Source organism: Oncorhynchus mykiss, chromosome 12 (assembly GCF_013265735.2).
Source record: "Oncorhynchus mykiss isolate Arlee chromosome 12, USDA_OmykA_1.1, whole genome shotgun sequence".
In the NCBI taxonomy this organism is placed as follows: Eukaryota; Metazoa; Chordata; class Actinopteri; order Salmoniformes; family Salmonidae; genus Oncorhynchus; species Oncorhynchus mykiss.
In genome coordinates, this window is record NC_048576.1 from 65,659,461 (window position 1) to 65,680,842 (window position 21,382).

General features: G+C 38.1%; 3 protein-coding genes across 3 annotated transcripts; all 3 read left to right on the top strand.

Moving 5' to 3' along the window:
• Window positions 1–3,271: 3,271 nt before the first annotated feature.
• On the top strand, window positions 3,272–4,321 carry LOC118937709 (interferon beta-like). The gene is made up of 5 exons (XM_036938097.1): window positions 3,272–3,397; window positions 3,494–3,580; window positions 3,712–3,861; window positions 3,959–4,051; window positions 4,156–4,321. The coding sequence occupies exons 1-5, from the start codon at window positions 3,272–3,274 to the stop codon at window positions 4,261–4,263; spliced, it is 564 nt and encodes a 187-aa protein (XP_036793992.1). The 3' UTR covers window positions 4,264–4,321.
• A 5,520-nt stretch (window positions 4,322–9,841) lies between these two features.
• On the top strand, window positions 9,842–10,835 carry LOC110538937 (interferon beta). The gene is made up of 5 exons (XM_021625905.2): window positions 9,842–9,967; window positions 10,064–10,168; window positions 10,282–10,431; window positions 10,528–10,620; window positions 10,725–10,835. Exons 1-5 carry the CDS (start codon window positions 9,842–9,844, stop codon window positions 10,830–10,832), a joined length of 582 nt encoding a protein of 193 aa, XP_021481580.2. The 3' UTR covers window positions 10,833–10,835.
• A 4,704-nt stretch (window positions 10,836–15,539) lies between these two features.
• On the top strand, window positions 15,540–17,118 carry ifnphi1 (interferon phi 1). Its single transcript, XM_021624612.2, has 5 exons — window positions 15,540–15,674; window positions 15,941–16,015; window positions 16,146–16,295; window positions 16,603–16,680; window positions 17,029–17,118. The coding sequence occupies exons 1-5, from the start codon at window positions 15,540–15,542 to the stop codon at window positions 17,116–17,118; spliced, it is 528 nt and encodes a 175-aa protein (XP_021480287.2).
• The last annotated feature ends 4,264 nt before the right edge of the window (window positions 17,119–21,382 follow it).

The following is a 21,382-nucleotide window of genomic DNA, read 5'->3' on the forward strand; positions in this document are numbered from 1 at the left end:
TTTCATTGTGTTCCATGGTGTTTGTCGCCTCCTATTGGAGCTTTCTGGTACTTAGACTGTACGGAAACAGAAAGTAGAATAGAGTCGTCGTTCTGCACGCAGAGAGATGCAGCTAAAAGCAACGCTACGGTGCTGTTCTTTCTGTGCAGTTATTTCTTGTTACGCTTCAGCACCAGAAAATATTTATTTGTCAATTATATTCAAGCATATTGCTAGTGATGATAATATTATTATTGATAGAATTGCTTGCAATGTTAGTTGGTTGCATTTACTCACACAAATTGGCTTGCCTTTCATGTATGCCGTCAGCTGTATTAGTTTGCTCGTGAGTAATTAAACGAATTGTAAAAATAAAATACTGTAGTTTTCTTACTGTTTCTAGTGTAATATGCTTTGTTATTGTACAGAGGTGTTTGCACATTATTAGAGTAATGAACAAGTTGGCTAGTTGCAACTCATATGGTAATTGTCTGTCTGGTTTGGCATCATGCCAGACACATGGTACCTTGGCATGTGCGTTGTATTTAAACGTTTTCAACATATTAAATCCAGAAAAGTCACGCCTTGGGAGTTTTATTGAAGATTTAGTTGTTAGCTATCTGTGTAGTTTTGCATGGGAACGCAATTCCAGGGCAGAATAGAGATACTGAAATGATTGAAATACCCTAATCCTAAACTATGTTCAATGTCATCAGCAATTTCCAGTGACAAATGCTCAGTCTGACGCCTTTAGTCCATGGTTTTCACAGCCCTATAGTAATAATGCAAGTTATATCAACTTAAAAAAGGGTGTATTTACAACGCCTGGGGTATAACATGTTGGGCAAAGTGGTATAGGAGAGTCTGACATGACCCCTAACTTGAGTTCAGTCTTCGCCAATGAGAACCAAGAGGGAAACTGCTTTGTATTTCATGACACGGAAAGGCCTCGATTCTACCCATATGATGTGGATCATTGTCAGGTTGTTTGATACAGTGCATTCGGAATGTATTCAGACCCCTTGACTTTTTCCATATATTGTTACATTACACCTTATTCTAAAAATCAATCATCATTGATCTACAAATAACACCACACAATGACAAAGTGAAAACAAGTTTTTAGGCATTTTTGCAAATGTATTAAAAATAAAAACAGAAATACCAAGACATTTCCTAGAGCTGGCCGCCCGGCCAAACTGAGCAATCGGGAGAGAAAGCCCTTGGTTATGAAGGTGACCAAGAACTTAAATGTCACTCTGACACTCTGACAGAGCTCCAGAGTTCCTCTTTGGAGATGGAAGAACCTTCCAGAAGGACAACCATCTCTGCAGCACTCCACCAATCAGGCATTTATGGTAGAGTGGCCAGACAGAAGCCACGCCCCAGTAAAAGGCACATGACAGTCCGCTTGGAGTTTGCCAAAATGCACCTATTGGAGTAAGAACATGAGAAACAAGATGATCTGATCTGATGAAACCAAGTATGAACTCTTGGCCTGAATGCCAAGCATCACTTCTGGAGGAAACGTGGCACCATCCCTACGGTGAAGCATGGTGGTGGCAGCATCACATGGTGGGGTTGTTTTTCAGCAGCAGGGACTAGGAGACTAGTCAGGATCGAGGGAATGATGAACAGAGCAAAGTACAGAGAGATCCTTGATGAAAACCTGCTCCAGAGAGCTCAGGACCTCTGACTTGGGAGAAGGGTCACCTTCCAGAAGGACAATGACCCTAACCACACAGCCAAGACAACACAGGAGTGGCATCAGGACAAGTCTCTGAATGTCCTTGAATTGCCCAGCCAGAGTCTGGACTTGAACAGATTGAACATCTCTGGAGAGACCTGAAAATAGCTGTGCAGCGACGCTACCCATCCAACTTGACAGATCTTGAGAGGTACTGCAGAGAAAAATGGGAGAAACTCCCCAAATACAGGTGTGCCAAGCCTGTAGTGTCATACCCATGAAGACTCTAGGCTGTACTCGGTGCCAAAGGTGCTTCAACAACGTACTGAGTAAAGGGTCTTAATACTTATGTAAATGTGTTATTTCAGTTTTAAATTTGTAATTCATTTTCAAACATGTCTCAAAATCCGTTTTAGCTTTCTTGTTTAGAAAAACAACACTCAGGAAATATTTTTTTTGGGTAGGCACAAAACTCACTCCATACTTCAATTTTTTTTACCAGCACTGGTTACCTCCAGATGAGTTCTGTGACATTAATGGGGAGTTTAGAGCAAAACGAGAATCTCCCCTTTCCACAGTGGGTTCACATTAGTTTGTAGTCCAAACGGTTTTAACCTCCAAACAGAAGTTGGCACATTGATGGTACCGACATCAGACAAGTCCTTTGACACGTGTGGGGGTCGTAGAGCAAAAGGGAGAGCATTATCATATCGTGTAAGTCCCTCCTTTCCATAGAGTGGTCATTATCCCCATCGGGAGAATGAAAATATTTGGCATGGGTCCCCAGATCCTCAAAAAGTTATACAGCAGAGATCATCCTGACCGCTTGCATCACTTCCTGATATGGCAACTGCTCTGCATCTGGCCGTAAGGCGCTACAGAGGGTAGTACGTACGGTCCAGTTAATCGCCGGGGCCAAGCTTCCTGCCATACAGGACCTATATACTAGGCGGTGTCGGAGGAAAGCCCAAAAAATTGTCAAAGACTTCAGACGCCGAAGTCATAGACTGTTATCTCTGCTACTGCACTGTACTTGACCCAAAGGCTCCTTAACAGCGTCTACCTCCAAGCCATAAGACTGCTGATCAATAAAAAAAATGGCCGGGTTCCTAGTAAAATAAAGACATGAAGAGGTCTGTTGCATTCATTGTGAAGTTAAGGGGTCGTTGTTCTAATTGTCTTTCTTAGAAACGTTTGAGCTTTCACAAGACCAGCTATGAGTTACTTTCTTTCAACCTGCCTCCCATGAAGGAACACTCGAAACATGCTGAGAGAGAAGTGGAGCACACGAAAAGAGAAATCCGGTCTTGCGGTTCACTAGGCAAAACTTTCCCAAATTCATTCATTTTAACTCCTAATTTAGCGAAACACCCTTTCACTTTTTGTACATCCTTTCAATCCTCACTATTTAAATTCACCCGCAGATATGGGATCAGAACACAAACCACATTCTCACTGGAGGAAAATTAAAATTTACTGGCAACAGGTGAGTCAACAATATGCTATCATTTGATTATTGATTCAGGGTACAAATAATGAATTATTTTCAGGATTATATTCGACTAACAATGATAATCTGCTACAGATCATCTAACTACAACAAGAATGACACTTCAGACTGTCACTTGGATGAGCGCATTCCTCTGCCTCGCGCAAGTTTGCTCCGTGCCCATGCCTTGCCAGCTACAAGGACAGCTGGTGCGAATAACCCACAACCTACTGAGAGACATGGTACATTTATTAAATGACTTTTGTCTTGAAAAGTATTATCCAACTATGTTTAACTGAATAGCACAACTTGATTGCGGTGTTTTCTCTAACTTCCAGGGGGGTAATTTTCCTCTGGAGTGCCTGCAGGAGAATGTCTTCGTGGCATTCCCAGCCACCGCATTTACAATCTCCGGCGAATCACAGGTAAGGGCAAGCGAGCATGTCGAAGTGTTCTTTACAGCATGAAAGAGTATTTGCAGCCGTTAGGATAAGAAAGTAGAAAACTTTAAACTGCCATTTATGTTATTTAAAATTATTGTTGTTGTCCGTTTCAGTTGAGCAGCAGTGGTGCTATGGCTATTTATGAGACATTGAAGAACATCGACACATTGTTTGGAGCTGACGACCTGCCTACTAAGTGGGACCAACAGAAGTTGGAGAATTTTCAGAATATTGTATACCGCCAGATTGAAGAGAGCAAATGTGTGAGTTACTATACCAACACAGATAGGTTAACTGTTTAATTGTGGTATTGTGACATTTTTTATTATTATTCATCGCCTGCCTTTTTCTTTCTGGCAGATGATGGGCAGTGTGGATACAAGTGATTATCTCATCAGGACAGAAGGACTGAAGACGTACTTTGGGAACATCGCAGCAGTCCTAAAAGAAAAGGTAGACTATAGGTTAAACACAAATATACACATTGTTTTAATAATATCTCTACATTGGACAATATTACCCTACATTGCCCTAACAGTTTATTTGTATTTTCACAGAATTTCAGTTACTGCGCCTGGGAAGTGGTTCGAAAAGAGCTCCTGTACAGCCTACAGTTCATTCTGGAACACAACTCTGATAGCCTTCTGTGGGCCAACAGAACATGAATTTGAACTTGCAGAACTTTTTTACAATTGTGTTTTACGATTGTGCTTGATTTTAAAAGCCTACTCTTCTACAATAATCTAATGTGGAACGTCAAATAGCTATATTAAATATGTATTTATTTATTTAACAAGGTTATTTATTTATGTATGCCTATTTATTCATTTATTGATTCATCTATTTGAAAATCTGTTGCTCTTTTTCAATTGTTAAGTTAATAAACATTTCTATAATTTTTAATATTGTTAATCTGAGTGCTCATTCTGTAGCCAAGTCTGTCGATGTGTGAACATTCATATTTGTGTTAAACATGCTCAGGACATATGGATGACAGTACAAAATGTAGTTATACTCAAAAGCTTTTTGTCAATGAAGTGTGTTTTAACACTGGACAGGGCGGGCCTGTTTTGAACATTGTACTTTGAGCTCCTATACGACTTAATTTGTTGATAGGCATACAATGTTGTTCTATCAATGCCACGATCAGTTCGTTGTTGCAAAGTTTCATAAGATAAATACTTAATATGAATATAAAAGCTGCATAATCAGAAACCTACATCTCCAATTAACGTCTTCGTCATCATCACATCACCATCAGCAACAGCATCATTATATGAGTCTATATATCAGGCTTTCGTACTCATTCACATTAGGCCAAACTCACACATCATCGTCATCATTTTCGTCGTCTTGGTAAGCACCCAATAAAGGCTAATCTAGGGCACATACTCGTTTATCAACTAGAAATGACCAAATTGTAAAAAGTTGGAATTTACCGAATCAATGTAATAAGAATGAACCGCATGAGAGAAAAGGAAAAGTGAAGACAATACCACCGCCCTCTACTCTCGATTTTAGAGGCGGGTCGGCTTCAGCCTTCATTCAACACTACCAGTCACCACCAGTTAACTACCAGTTAATAAAATGTGTTTTTATTTCAAAGATGTGCGATATTAACACTGAACAGTCATTCTTCAGATTGATCTACCCGATTAAAAGAAAGTCACCACAGACTTAACGTGTGAGCAAAATATGATCGCTGTTCCTCGCCTATTGAAACAAGTTTCTGGTTAACCCTACACAGAATCTAAAAGATGTGGTGAGCAATGTCCACAATATATACCATGGCCTTCATTTACTAAGATGAAGCCCTGCACCATTGTATAAATAGGCTACTGTTTTATTAGTTTTTTATATTCAATATTGCTTGCTGAATAACTGCTGTCTGACCTCATGAAATGCATTGCTCCAATGCAATTCTATGCAAAGACATGTATGAAAACTGTTATTTTGCTGGACAAAAAACACTCTTATTAATTTTACAATATCATAATTAAGAATCACCCACTGAAAAGTTGGATTTATAAAGGGAAGCGAAAGCCTGAACCATGCAGCCTTCTTCACCACAAAGGAATGTTTATATCTCAACGTACAGCGGCACTAGGGTTAATTATATAAGATGGGCTACTTCATCATAATTGTAGAAGATGGACAACTTTAGCAATGTAGGTATCATATCGAATCAAGATTAAGATAATCGGTTGTTAATAATATCGAAAGTCTGCTACACTTAAGTGATATCAAAAGAAACATGGTTCTATGGAAATAGTTGAGTGTCTGCCTGACTCTGTTCGGCCGAGGCACAGCTGACTCCGATTGGTGCAGGTGGACGCAGTTTATGCACCAACCCGCTAAATTTTGCACCAAATTCCGCTCTTTGTTGAACACAGATTGATGCTCAATACATCTCATTATTAGGCCTACATTTATTTAATTTCATTATAACACATTTTATTTAACCAATGCTTTCACTATCTGTACCACAACGTTTAATGTAAGGTTACTATTCCAATACAGTTCACTTTTTGACATTGATATGACTTTATTTCAGAGTGGACACGTTCCAGCTCTGTGTCTAAAGGAAAAGTCGAGCGCGTGTTTCCAGAGCATGTTTACAAGAACACACAGGCAGGATACACTTCAGTATCATATAGCAAGATGTTGATAGCCTAAACTATAGTATATTATTTTTTTACAATTTCAAAATGATAAATTGGACGCCTAAAACCCTGTTTTCTATTTTGCAGGGCGAGGACATCTCTGTGGTTGCATTAGAGGCTTCGGGATACATTGCCCAGTTATTTAATGGCCTGACTCCTGTCACGTGGAACAAGGAAAGGCTGAACCTGTTGATAAACAGATGACCTAGTTAAGTTAAGAAACTAGAGGGATGCGTAAGTATGATCCCTCATTGTGGAGCCTAAGCTATATTTGGGGGGCAGACAATAATTGGCACAGGTCTTTAAATTGTGATTTAATCTAAATTATTTTTGCATAATATTTTCAGAACATATCTTAAGACAGAACTAATTCACTGACCACCATTTTATATTGTCTCCAGGTCGGGTGTGGTGTTGGGGCATCCTCTGGAGATGGAGGCTCGGTTACTTCTGGTAACGCGTCATGAAAACATATTTCGACAAGCTGAACACCGTCTTGAAACAAAAGGTGGGTCCAATATCAAATGTCCTCGAAAAGAGGCTAAATTAATCAGATGAAAAGTTCTACATCACCGCAAATCGGATGAATTTTGCTGCCACAACTCACATGTGAAACATGGAACTTCCAAACGCCGTTTTTGTCTTCGGATGCGTTGGCGCAGCATTCCTCGACAGCAGAGTCAAGCGGTGACGAAATCGACTGCAGAGTCAAGCGGTGACGAAATCGACTGCAGAGTCAAGCGGTGACGAAATCGACTGCAGAGTCAAGCGGTGACGAAATCGACTGCAGAGTCAAGCAGTGAGGAAGAAGCGGTCCGTTGGACAAACCACATAATCACCAGAGACATGTGACATGTACCTGAGGCTGGCTAATAGATTGATGGATGATATATTTACTGACTGACTGATTTATTTATATGTGAAGGCTATGCATTTATTTATTCCTTTACCATTTTATACTAAAATAAAAAAATAAAAACATGCATATATTATCATATTGTTTGTATTAATTTACATATTCAGCCATCCATGCATTCATCCATTCAGACTTTCATGCATTAATTTGTTTACAGGCAATATGCAGTTCAAAACAACAGCATAGTGGTCACTCAACCCATATTTTGGTAAATAGCTGAGTGATAAGTTTCAATAAAAGTCACCACTGTCAGAAAGATATTGATTCAAGTAATGACCATCCAAGAGTTTAAAATTATAATTTTAACTACATTTTGAAGCTATACCATGTTTGTTTAGATGTAGTTTCAAACAATGTCATAAAAAAATAACATTTTGGGTTCTGTTGAGGTAAGACAGGTGAACGAAGCTCATGAGGCATTTAAAAGGTATATACAGTGCCTTGCGAAAGTATTCCGTCCTCTTGAACTTTGCGACCTTTTGCCACATTTCAGGCTTCAAACATAAAGATATAAAACTGTATTTTTTTGTGAAGAATCAACAACAAGTGGGACACAATCATGAAGTGGAACGACATTTATTGGATATTTCAAACTTTTTTAACAAATCAAAAACTGAAAAATTGGGCGTGCAAAATTTTTCAGCCCCCTTAAGTTAATACTTTGTAGCGCCACCTTTTGCTGCGATTACAGCTGTAAGTCGCTTGGGGTATGTCTCTGTCCATAGGACAACAATCAGCCGTATATTGCACAAATCTGGCCTTTATGGAAGAGTGGCAAGAAGAAAGCCATTTCTTAGAGATATCCATAAAAAGTGTTGTTTAAAGTTTGCCACAAGCCACCTGGGAGACACACCAAACATGTGGAAGAAGGTGCTCTGGTCAGATGAAACCAAAATTGAACTTTTTGGCAACAATGCAAAACGTTATGTTTGGCGTAAAAGCAACACAGCTCATCATCCTGAACACACCATACCCACTGTCAAAGATGGTGGTGGCAGCATCATGGTTTGGGCCTGCTTTTCTTCAGCAGGGACAGGGAAGATGGTTAAAATTGATGGGAAGATGGATGGAGCCAAATACAGGACCATTCTGGAAGAAAACCTGATGGAGTCTGCAAAAGACCTGAGACTGGGACGGATATTTGTCTTCCAACAAGACAATGATCCATAACATAAAGCAAAATCTACAATGGAATGGTTCAAAAATAAACATATCCAGGTGTTAGAATGGCCAAGTCAAAGTCCAGACCTGAATTCAATCGAGAATCTGTGGAAAGAACTGAAAACTGCTGTTCACAAATGCTCTCCATCCAACCTCACTGAGCTCGAGCTGTTTTGCAAGGAGGAATGGGAAAAAATTTCAGTCTCTCGATGTGCAAAACTGATAGAGACATACCCCAAGCGACTTACAGCTGTAATCGCAGCAAAAGGTGGCGCTACAAAGTATTAACTTAAGGGGGCTGAATAATTTTGCACGCCCAATTTTTCAGTTTTTGATCTGTTAAAAAAGTTTGAAATATCCAATAAATGTCGTTCCACTTCATGATTGTGTCCCACTTGTTGTTGATTCTTCACAAAAAAATAGTTTTATATCTTTATGTTTGAAGCCTGAAATGTGGCAAAAGGTCGCAAAGTTCAAGGGGGCCGAATACTTTCGCAAGGCACTGTATTCTTTAAGAGTCAATAAGCCTGTCCATCATTAATTTAAAAGTCTATATGGGATGTAGCAATCGCAGAAATATCCCCTTTTGCTAAGCATATCCCAGACGATGAAAAGTAGTATTATTAGGATTTAGCTATTTTTCTAATAAACCTACGATAACGTCTTCACAACACATTGGTTTATTTATAGGAATATCCTTGCTTGTCTCTCGTAAGGAATAAATAGTCTGATGGTAATGTTCATCAGTTATTGAATCATCAGTTATTATCAAGAGTTTAATTCAAATGTATAGACAAGAATGGGATTAAAGACAGAAGATCCAAACAGAACGAGATCATATTAAATCATCATCTCTCCCTCCCTCCCTCTCACACACCCACACAAACAGAGAAAGACAGACAAACAAACAAGCAAATAGCAGTTTGTGATTGAAAAACAAACATTGTAGTAAGCCTACCCTTAGTCCATAAAAGTGCCATTAGTTTAATGTTGGTGTTAATAAAGACTTAAAGAGGTCTACTGCATTCATTGTATAGTTAAGGGGTCGACATTCTATCTCTCTCTCCTTCTCCCTGTCTTTCTTAGAAACGTTTGAGCTTTCACAAGACCAGCTATGAGTTACTTTCTTTCAACGTGCCTCCCATGAAGGAACACTCGAAACACGATGAGAGGGAAGTGGAGCACATGGAAAGAGAAATCCGGTCTTGCGGTTCACTAGGCAAAACTTTCCCAAATTCATTCATTGTAACACTTAATTTAGCGAGACACCCTTTCACTTTTTGTACATACTTTCAATCCTCACTATTTAAATTCACCCACAGATATGGGATCAGAACACAAACCACATTCTCACTGGAGGAAATTTTTAATTTACTGGCAACAGGTGAGTCAACAATATGCTATCATTTGATATTTGCTTCAGGATACAAAGGAGTAATTATTTTCAGGATTATATTCGACTAACAATGATAATCTGCTACAGATCATCTAACTACAATAAGAATGGCACTTCAGACTATCATTTGGATGAGCGCCTTCCTTTGCCTTGCGCAAGTTTGCTCCATGCCCATGCCTTGCCAGCTACAAGGACAGCTGGTGCGAATAACCCACAACCTACTGAGAGACATGGTACATTTTTTAAATTGCTTTTGTCTTGAGAAGTATTATCCAACTATGTTTAACTGAATAGCTCAACGTCAATGCTGTGTTTTCTCTAACTTTCAGGGGGGTAATTTTCCTCTGGAGTGCCTGCAGGAGAATGTCTTCGTGGCATTCCCAGCCACCGCATTTACAATCTCCGGCGAATCACAGATAAGGGCAAGCGAGCATGTCGAAGTGTTATTTACAGCATGACAGAGTATTTGCAACCGTTAAGATTAAAAAGTAGATAACTTTAAACTGCCATTTATGTTATTTGAAATTATTGTTGTTGTCCGTTTCAGTTGAGCAGCAGTGGTGCTATGGCTATTTATGAGACATTGAAGAACATCGACACATTGTTTGGAGCTGACGACCTGCCTACTAAGTGGGACCAACAGAAGTTGGAGAATTTTCAGAATATTGTATACCGCCAGATTGAAGAGAGCAAATGTGTGAGTTACTATGCCAACACAGATAGGTTAACTGTTTAATTGTGGTATTGTGGCATTTTTAATATTATTCATCGCCTGCCTTTTTCTTTCTGGCAGATGATGGGCAGTGTGGATACAAGTGATTATCTCATCAGGACAGAAGGACTAAAGACGTACTTTGGGAACATTGCAGCAGTCCTAAAAGAAAAGGTAGACTATAGGTTAAACACAAATATACACATTGTTTTAATAATATCTCTACATTGGACAATATTACCCTACATTGCCCTAACAGTTTATTTGTATTTTCACAGAATTTCAGTTACTGCGCCTGGGAAGTGGTTCGAAAAGAGCTCCTGTACAGCCTACAGTTCATTCTGGAACACAACTCTGATAGCCTTCTGTGGGCCAACAGAACATGAATTTGAACTTGCAGAACTTTTTTACAGTTGTGTTTGATTTTAAAAGCTTACTATTCTACAATCATGTAATGTGCAACGTCAAACAGCAATATTATTTATTCATGTATTTATTTATTTATTTAACAAGGTTATTTTTTATGTATGCCTATTCATGAATTTATTGATTCATCTATTTGAAAATATGTTGCTCTTCATCAAATGTTAAGTTAATAAACATTTCTATAGTTTTAAATATTGTTAATCGGAGTGCTCATTCTGTAGCCAAGTCTGTCGATGTGTGAACATTCATATTTGTATTAAACATGCTCAGAACATATGGATGGCAGTACATTTAGTGCTTTAGCCTACGAATCCATTAAGGAAAGCCCTAAAATCAGGTCAAATGTATCTTCTCAAAATGTGGTTAAATTGAAAATCCTTTTTTCAATTAAGTGTGTTTTAGCATTGGACATGGCGGACCTGTTTGGAACGTTGTACTTAGAGTTCCTATACGAATTCTAGAGTCTAGAGATCCTATTAAATTATTCGAAATCCTAATTCTATGGTTCCAACCCACTCTGTGGAATTGCGATCCACTATCAATACCGTAATCGGAACAATTTTAGCCGAATAGACAACAGGTGCACTGTGATTTCACAAGCAGTGAGGTAAAATGGTCGATCTTTAGCCTTCATTCAACACTATCAGTCTCTCTATTAATAACATGCATTTACATTTCAAATATGTGTTTTACAAATACTGACCAGCCATATGTTTAGATTGCACTGCAATTTTGATTAAAAGAGAGTCAACAGACATCATGTGTGAGCAAAATGTGGTCTCTGTGAAATGTCATTTGAAACAACGGATCAAGCTAACCCTACACAAAATCTGAAAAGTGTTTTGTGCAATATGCACAATTTCAGCATATTTTTATTGAACATGGCCCTCATTTAATAAGACAGAGGCCTGCACCATTGTGTTACAGTTATTAGTTTTTCATATTCAATTATTGCCCGCTAAATATCTGCTTACTGCTATCATGAAATGCATGGCTCCAATACAATTCTTTACATATACATGTATGAAAACTGTTCACTTGCATTATATTCACCTGATTAATTTCACAATAGCATAATTAAGAATCACTCACTGAAAATGTGGGCTTATAAAGTGAAGCAAAAGCCTGAACAATGCAACCTTCATCAACACAAATAATTGTTTTATATCTTCATGGAGCGATACTTGGTTTTATACTTCAACAATGTAGGTATCATATCGAATCAAGATAATAGGTTGTTAATCATTAATAATGTCTGTTGCTCTCAAGTTCTATCAAAAGAAACATGGCTTGAAATGGATGTGCGTCTGTCTGACTCTGTTCTGCTAGACACTGCAGCATCCCATACGTGCAGGTCGACGCGGTTGGGCAGACTGAACGATCTGAGCATAGATCTGCTCTTAGATATGGTGAGTAATTTAAATTGCTCCAGTCCACTATTCTGTGTGCCCAAATTGATGCGCATGATAACGTGTCAAATAACACTATTTGCCGTGTCAAATAACACTATTTGCCGTGTCAAATAACACTATTTGCCGTGTCAAATAAACTTGTTCACCAATCAGGACCTGAATATGACTACTTGTCACATAATAATTTAACGCGTTCATACATTTTTACGTAGTTATTACACACTGATTACACTATCACTACACATATGTCACAACGATTCTTCGATAAGTATGCTCTGATGCTGCTAAAGTTGTCTCGCGCACCTACAGTGCTGGTCATAAAAAAAGATAGCTAGCTGATGGATGCAAACAATGTTCTTCCCCCCAAAAAATAGCCAAACGACATAATATTTTTCAGTAGCTATAGTTAGATAGTTAACTATATAGCTAGGTGTCATCATCTAAAATAATCCTAATTTATAAAACAGTTATTTTTTATTTATGGTGGTCTGACCCATCTATGTGAAGATAGACACAATAAGGATTAGCCACAACAGTAGACTCTGCGGTTAGCCTTCAAAATAAAATTGTCACTGACAATGATGCAAAGTAATACAATAGTAGAATGATGCCATCATTTAATAGATCATAATAAACGAGTTTGGAATGTTGTCATTTAAAATCAACTAAAGACAATAATTTGTACATTTGGGAAGAAACCCATTTTAAAAAACTGAAGTTTCAGTTGGCAAATATTTTTTGCATCGGCCAAGGCTGCAGATACGTATTTTTTTGGACACTGCTTCCAGGTGGCTGGGGGACCTGGGGCTTCTGCGCAGTTGCAGTATTCTCAATTTTGCGCACAGTCCCAGCTCTACTCATGGTGAACCTCCCTTCACATTTCTCACAGTCATTTGTGAATAACAACTCTTCAAATGGTTCCAGTGAAACGTCATGCAGAATCTGCATACCTACCATTTGATCTCAATCAGTTTCATGAGGATATGCATTTAGATTTTATTGAGTTGTAGGCTACAGTTTCGTAGTAGCCTATAGTGCTGTTTTAAATGACGTACAATGAGTGAATTGTAGAGCAGATGTTGTTAACAAACTGTAGCATAGCCTACCTGTTTAGTTTCAATCAAAGCACTAATGTTGCCTAGCAGCACAATCGTCCTCAAATGTCATGAGAAATTAGGTGTTTTTTGTTGTTGTTGTCTTACAGTAACGTTATAATACGCTATTATATTTGGTTATGTTATGTAGAAAACGATCATTATGTGATCTTGCAGAAATAGATTCAGATTTGATCTAACTTTATTAAATGAGCACGATTATCCACAGTAGGCTAGCCTGTTCTCTATGAATGGAGAGGAGACTGTGTGGAGTTGGGGGGTCCTGCACATGTGCAGAATCTTCAGGACCTTTAGCTGTTGGGAGGAAAGATCCGTTTTTTACAATTGCCTGTTTTTATTTCACATCATTCTTTCAATAATCTCACCAGTAAAATTATAACTAACCAACACTAACACTTTGACGAAATCAATTCACTTTAATCTGTCACTGTAGGATCAATATTGGTTTGTTCTTTACCTCTAGAACACAACTTTAAACTTCAGGAGGAGGAACCCAAGTGGTGGACCGGTTTCAAAGACAGAAAAGTAATTTCTACATTTGCGGCTTAATGAGGAAATGATTAAAATAATTAAAATCTTTGTACCATTATTCTAGTTTTAGATGCACATTAGGATAAATTATGTAAACTGTAATACTAAGTATTTCAGAGGGTCAAGCAATGGCGACAAGGTCAAAACTTGAAAATGTGGGGAGACTTTCTCTTTAACCTCAAAGAGAAACATGCTTTTCTTATGCTATGAGAAAGCTTGTAGAATGTAGACCTTTCCACATCGCTCTGTAATCTTTATTTAAATGTTCAGACTGTTCTCTCTTGTCTCCTTCTGTCTTTGTACTGGATATTTTTGGGGATTTCAAGGTCTTGATACTGTAATTATGAATAACATGTATCAAATGCATGTGTCAACAATGAATATGTATGGTTGGTTATATTTTTCACTTTGAATGTTCTAGAGTAAAAAGTTATATCAATGTAATTGATATGAAATGGAAAAGTAAAAACAACAAGAAGCATGTATCCTGTGTTTACCAAAGTAATTTGTTTGCATTGCCACTTTTTATGAAACAATATGTTTACAGAATGATTCCGTTAATATGCTTACACTCTTTCACTGAACCAAATATAGAACCTTCCTCCCTGAACCAACATTGGGTCCAAATAGAACTTTACATGGTGCCATTTACTAATTATTACTGCTACTAATAAAACATATTCATAGATAAGGATATAATAATACATATATATATAATAAAGGACAAAAGAATACCAGCATAGTTTCGAGATTATATTGTCAATATATGCAAACGTCATCAGAAGCAGCCAAAAAGAGTAGATCATCTGCCTCTAATAGAGTTACTGACAGACTCTGAGCAAAACAAATAGTGTTTTAACTTAAAAGTAATGTAATGATTAACTATTGAATCACCAAGACATATTATAAATCCTTTCTGTTTTGTCTAATTATTCATTTTGGAAAAACGGTGAATTGTGGCTACAATGTTGTATCAGGCTCATGTTACGCTCCCCAGGTGAAGAGCATTGGGTAAGACCGACAGACCGACAGACCGACAGACCGACCGACCGACCGACCGACAGACAGACAGACAAAGCACGGAGAAAGTCTAGGCTAAGAGAAAGTGATGAAGGGATCTGAGACCAGCAGTGAAACCTAAAAGTTGAGAGACGCAGATGTCTCCCCTCCACTTTTCATTTGATGCGCAACATTGAGTACTTGCCAGACCGCAGCGAAACAATATTTCGGACTAACTTGGGAACGAAATACACTAAATTTACTTATTATGTGGGTAAATGTCATAATTGTGGGGTTTATGTCGACTTCGACGATCGCGTATAGCTCATTCTCGCGAATAGTCTATGTCTAAATAAAATAACATATATTGTTGTGGTTAAACTATCATTCAACGCTGGCATTTGGTCGTCCAGAAATCGGACAAGGCATGGAATTCCTTTGCCTGCATTTGCTAGCTAGAGTCTGGAAAGTTAAAGTCCCCGCCTGCGGTAGGTTTATCAGGGAAATTCTCCGTACAATTTTCGCTTTCCCATCTCCAAATAAAACTCGTTAAGAGCCAAAATGTTCAACTCAACTGGAAAACTAAGAGCGAAGAAAACTACTATTTACAATGTTTACAATAGGGAGCTGGACGTGTATTTTTCTTATTATTTGCAGTATGCAGAGCGTGTGTCATTGCTGTGACTGGAGCCGACACCACTACGGTCACTTGAGCGCAGAATGCCTTTCCCTGCTGGACCAGATGGTGAGTTATCAGCACACTGTAAGAGGAGACTGAATGCATGTATTAAGGACAGCAAAACAACCAACCTATCAAAATAGTATTGTGTTTCATGTTTAGCCTTTGTGTTAGAAGACTGTAATCTATATGTGAATAGCCATAGTAAAAGGGCGCTAGGCTATAATGACAGAGCGATCACGAGAGGCTATATACATTAGGCCTACACTGTCCTTGCAGTATAAGCTATACTTTTAGACGAGTGACTTAAAATATTATTCGTTGTATTCCAGGGAGGAGACATCACAGAGCAGGAGGCCCCTGTTTTTTTCCCCGAATCACTATACCGACGCATAGATGACGCCAAGGTAAAAACTAGAATTTGGACTTTTCATGTTTTGATATGCTTTAGTACAGCGGTCTTGACCCAACGTTACATTGATGGCATAATTGAAGCCTAAACTGTTTTTAATCTTCTTTTTACATGTTCACGTGTAGTTTGAGGACCAAGTCAGATTCCGGAACGAGACCATCTATCAAATCACAAAACTGTTTGATGGGAATATGAAGGCTGTCACCTGGGACAAGAAAAAGCTGGACAATTTCCTCAACATTCTCGAACGCCAGTTTGAGAACCTTAAATCCTGTGTAAGTAACGGTTCTATTTAAAGTATGTTCCCTGTTTCGGTCAGTGCTCTCCAACCCTGTTCATGGAGAGCTACCCTCGTGTAGGTTTTCGCTCCAACCCCAGTTGTAACGAAGCTGATTCAGTTTATCAACCAGCTAATTAATCGGCTGTGCTAGAGGAGGATTGTAGTGAAAACCTAAAGGACCATATCTCTTCAGGAACAGGGTTGGAGGGCCCTGTTTTAGGTGTAGACTATTAACTGTACAAGTGAGAATCTGTGGGCTATTATGTTCAGTGGGGGGCTAATGTTTTAATTTTGTCCAACAGGTATCACCTGCCAAGAAACCTGAGAGGAGACTGAAACGCTACTTCAAGAAGTTGAATAGGAAGGTTCTGAGAAAAATGGTGAGTTTGTTTTTGGGTGTTAACGTGTACATCTAATCAAATGAATATAAACTAGGCTAAGCAGGAGCAGTTTTGTAACACTTTTTGGATTTAGGGCCATATATGTATTAAGCATCTCAGAGAAGTGCTGATCTAGTGTCAGGCCTCTGTCCTTATTCATAGTGATCTGAAATGCACAACTGATCCTTAATCAGCACTCCTACTCTGAGAAGCTTCATACATAATTAATTATTATTATTATTATTATTATTACATATGGCACCAGCGCTTTGTTGTTCAAGACAATACGATCATGATATGACCAGAAAGTCCACACCACTGATATTTACATGTTCCTTTGTATTTCAGAACTACAGTGCGCAGGCGTGGGAGCTCATCAGGAAAGAGACGAAACATCATTTGCAAAGATTGGATATTTTTAAGGCAAAGATGCACTGATCATCCGGACTCATCTCAGAAGCTACGCCCTTAACAGTTTATAAAGAATGCAAACAATCACATGGGACCCTGTTAGTCTATTTATTATATTTAAATGCATAATTTATTGTTTTTTATTATTATAAATTAATATGTATATTTTGTATGTCCCTTTTGTGCCTATGTTGAACTGAACTGTATTACCTTTCTGCTTGAATAACCTGTGAACAAAATTGCAAATTGAAAATGTGTGCAGTTGATTTTTACTACGTCTCTGTGCTTTTTCAGTGTCTCACACCCTCACACTTATTCTCAGTGGTGGAAAAAGTACCCAATTGTCATACTTGAGTAGGAGTAAAGATACCTTAATAGAAAATGACTCAAATAAAAGTACAATTCAACCAGTAAAATTCTACTTGAGTAAAAGTATTTGGTTTAAAATATACTTAAGTATCAAAAGTAAATGGTATTGCTAAAATATACTTAAGTATCAAAAGTAAAAGTATTTCCAATTCCTTATATTAATCAATCCAGACGTCACCATTTTCTTGTTTTCTAAATTTACGGATAGCCAGGGGCACACTCCAACATTCAGATATTCACAAACAAAACGTGTGTTTAGTGAGTCCGCTAGATCAGAGGCCGTAGGGACGACCAGGGATGTTCTGTTGATAAGTGCGTGAATTTGACCATTTTCCTAACGAGTACTTTTGGGTGTCAAGGAAAATGTATGGAGTAAAAATAATACAATTTTCTTAAGGAATGTAATGAAGTAAAAGTCAAAGTAGTCAAAAATATAAATTGTAAAATAAAGTACAGATACCCCCAAAAAACTTTAATAATTTTCTTCAATGGGAATGATTGTATAGCACATTAATTTACATCCATTTATTTTCCCCAACAGAGAGAGATGGTTTGAACTGCATATATCATTTTAGGTCACTGAGAAAGATATTTGCTGAACCTCTTCTGTTTTCCGACAGACAATAAATGTATCTGAATGCCTGAGTATGATATTTTTTGTATGCAAATTGAAATGTCTTCCCTGATATGACAATACCATTTATTACGTTGATTCTTTTTACACAGATAAATGCAGATGAGAATTCTACAAGTTGATACCTTTTCATGGAGACACTACGTTGTTCGACAAAACGTTACTTCAGCAAAACGAAGCAACTTCTAAAGCAAAATGTTCAAATAACACAGTGGCCTATATTGAAGGGTTTTATTTGAATACATTATTTTACTGTGTGGTTCTCTCGTTTCAGGACAACATCTTTTGTACTTGTGAGGACGTTCGTAATGAAATCGTGATGAAGTTGATTGATCCACAGATTCTACTCGAGTCTATGCATCACAAATGTGCAGATGCAATATGTTTATTTAATACGGTCGAATTGGACCGATTTACAAGTTCTCGCTCGGAAAAATGTAGTTCATTTAATCTAATTGTCATACGGTTCCGTGACTTTGTCCATCTGAACACACAAAATACATTTGGATGATTTTCATAACATTTTGGGTGTTTTGTTGAACTTTTGTACACTTGTGATGTTCCCGGTAAAAATTGACCGATCATTGGAAATGAATGGGTGAGATTACAATTAGGTTATAAAATTGAGTTCAGGCACATGCCCATTCATCAGATGGACAAACTTCCTCTCCCAGACCTCCACATGCATGTGTGTTTGAGCACACACAGACACACCTCACTCCAATTCTTCGCTTCCATGGCAACCCCCACCGGAACCTTTCCCCGATAGAATCTTTCCCCCACGGGAACCACACCTGTCGGCATTCTCACAAACAATCGCAACATTGTTTCAATAATATATAGCACTTTTCTCGCAGCTCTGGTATATAAAAGCTTTTTTGAGGCCTTGCTCACAATTCGTTCTGTGGCAGCACAATGACCAAACGATATACTGTATGTGAGGCTCTTGATCATATCTTTGATCATGACACTGGTAATGAGGAGAGAGTCCTTGTTAAACTTTGACAAAAAGTAGTCTGTGATAAATAGCACAATAGGTTTAATCTGAGTATTTGTTATAGTCAAAATAATCCATACATTATGCTTCTTTTTTTTTTTTTTACTAAAAAACGAGTGTTATGAGCTCAGGTCAATGAGGAGTACAGACCATAAATAGCAAAGAGAAGTTCAAAACGTGTAATGTTCAAAAGAGCTTAAGTTGATAAAAAAATATCAAACACAACATTAGGTGATAATATATGTATTATTATGGATTTATAATCAGCTATAATGGGGAAGTCATTTTGGACCGGGAACACGAAATTAATTAACATGAAATGAACACAACAGGAGGGTTAACGTCTTCATCATCACATCACCGTCATTATATGAGACTATACATCAATGTGACTTTTCTGCTCATTCACATTAGGCCAAACTCACGCATCTTCGTCATTATTTTTCGTCGTCTTGGTAAGCGCCTAATAAAAGGTTAATCTGGAGCAAATACTCTTATATTAAAACCTTTTATGGAGGTGGTCCCTGTGCAGGGACCGCTCAGCGGAAATTTCAGAGCGCCACCTATAGTACTTTACTTAGTACTCGTTAAATCTCAAACTTTCATTAAAATACACATGCAAGGTACTGAATTAAAGCTACACTCGTTGTGAATCTAGCCACCAAGTCAGATTTGTAAAATGCTTTTCGGCGAAAGCATGAGAAGCTATTATCTGATAGCATGCCCCCCCAAAATACCAGCACTACACGTAAACAACCCTATATGTCCCATAAACATCACAATTGGGTCTTTTTCCCGATTAAATCCGTCATTGTATACCCAAAATGTAATTTGCTGAAGGCCAGTCTGATGCTGCAAAAAGTCCATTTACAAGACTCAACGTCACTTTTTAAAATTACAAAAGTCGCCTAGAAACTTTTACAAATCACTTCAAACGACCGTTTCTAAACCAACTTTAGGTATTAATAAACGTTAATGATGTATCAAATTTATCACGGGGCGATCTGTATTCGATAGCAGCAAGTCTGGAAAACATCGTCCATTTTTTCAGTTTCACAACACACTGTGGTGCGCCACAAGAAGGGAGGGGTCAATTCGTGTTGTAACCAGGGATACAATTCTGATATTGATAGCAATGGTGACATCGTGTGGAAGCTGTAGGCGTTTACAGGGGGTTCGCATATATTTTCTCTCGTCTTAAACAATTCATTGAATGGCGAACGAATATTTTTTGTTTTGTTTTTGGTAAACAGTTTTACCAGGGATTTTTACTCCTAAACACGTTCTGTTATAGCCACAGACCCGAGTTTTAGAAACTTCAGAGTGTTTTCTATCCACACATACTTATCATATGCATATACTATATTCCTGGCATGAGTAGCAGGACTTTGAAATGTTGCGCGATTTTTAACAAAAAGCTGCGAAAATTCGCATCATCCATAACAGGTTTTAACCAGAAATGAACAAACTGTAAAAAGATCCCCTTGGAATTTACCGAATCAAGGTAGTACGAATGAACACCATGAGAGAAAAGGAAAAGTTAAGCCAATGTCACCGCACTATACTCTCGAAATCGGTTACCGTTTTTTTATATTCAATATTGAATATGGGGTGGCAGGTAGCCTAGTGGTTAGAATGTTGGGCCAGTAATCGAAAGCTTGCCAGATCGAAACCCCGAGCTGACAAGGTACAAATCTGTCGTTCTGCCCCTGAACAAGGCAGTTAACCCACTGTTCCTAGGCCGTCATTGTAAATAAGGGTTTGTTCTTTAACTGACTTGTCTAGTTAAATAAAGGTAAAATAAAAATATATATAATTGCCTGCTGAATAACTGCTTTCTGACCTCATGAAATGCAATTCTATGCAAAGACATGTATGAAAACCTAACTTGCTGGACAAAAAAAAAACATTCTTATTAATTTCACATTAGCAAAAAAAGTGGGGCTTGTAAAGGGAAGCTAAAGCCGGAACCATGCAGCCTTCTTCACCACAAAGGAATGTTTTATACCTTCACGTATAGCGATACTTCGGTTAATTATATGATGGACAACTTTAGCAGTGTAGGTATCATATCGAATCAAGATTAAGATAATCGGTTGTTGATTATTTCGAAAGTATGTTACACTTAAATATTATCAAAAGAAACATGGCATGGTTGAGTATCTGCCTGACTCTGTTCGGCCGAGGCACAGCAGACTCCGATCGTTGCAGGTGGACGCAGTTTATGCACCAGTCCACTAAATTTTGCACCAGTCCGCTATTTGGTGTGCCAAATTTGATTCTCAATACAT

Bases quoted from the DNA above. Each gene is read 5' to 3' on its own strand.
- LOC110538937 (XM_021625905.2), top strand. From the start codon at position 9,842: ATGGCACTTCAGACTATCATTTGGATGAGCGCCTTCCTTTGCCTTGCG. The intron at 9,968-10,063 runs GTACATTTTTTA...TCTAACTTTCAG, and splicing joins ACAACCTACTGAGAGACATG to GGGGGTAATTTTCCTCTGGA. The intron at 10,621-10,724 runs GTAGACTATAGG...GTATTTTCACAG, and splicing joins CAGCAGTCCTAAAAGAAAAG to AATTTCAGTTACTGCGCCTG.
- ifnphi1 (XM_021624612.2), top strand. From the start codon at position 15,540: ATGTTTACAATAGGGAGCTGGACGTGTATTTTTCTTATTATTTGCAGT. The intron at 16,296-16,602 runs GTAAGTAACGGT...TTTGTCCAACAG, and splicing joins TTGAGAACCTTAAATCCTGT to GTATCACCTGCCAAGAAACC. The intron at 16,681-17,028 runs GTGAGTTTGTTT...TTTGTATTTCAG, and splicing joins GGAAGGTTCTGAGAAAAATG to AACTACAGTGCGCAGGCGTG.
- LOC118937709 (XM_036938097.1), top strand. From the start codon at position 3,272: ATGACACTTCAGACTGTCACTTGGATGAGCGCATTCCTCTGCCTCGCG. The intron at 3,398-3,493 runs GTACATTTATTA...TCTAACTTCCAG, and splicing joins ACAACCTACTGAGAGACATG to GGGGGTAATTTTCCTCTGGA. The intron at 3,581-3,711 runs GTAAGGGCAAGC...TGTCCGTTTCAG, and splicing joins CAATCTCCGGCGAATCACAG to TTGAGCAGCAGTGGTGCTAT.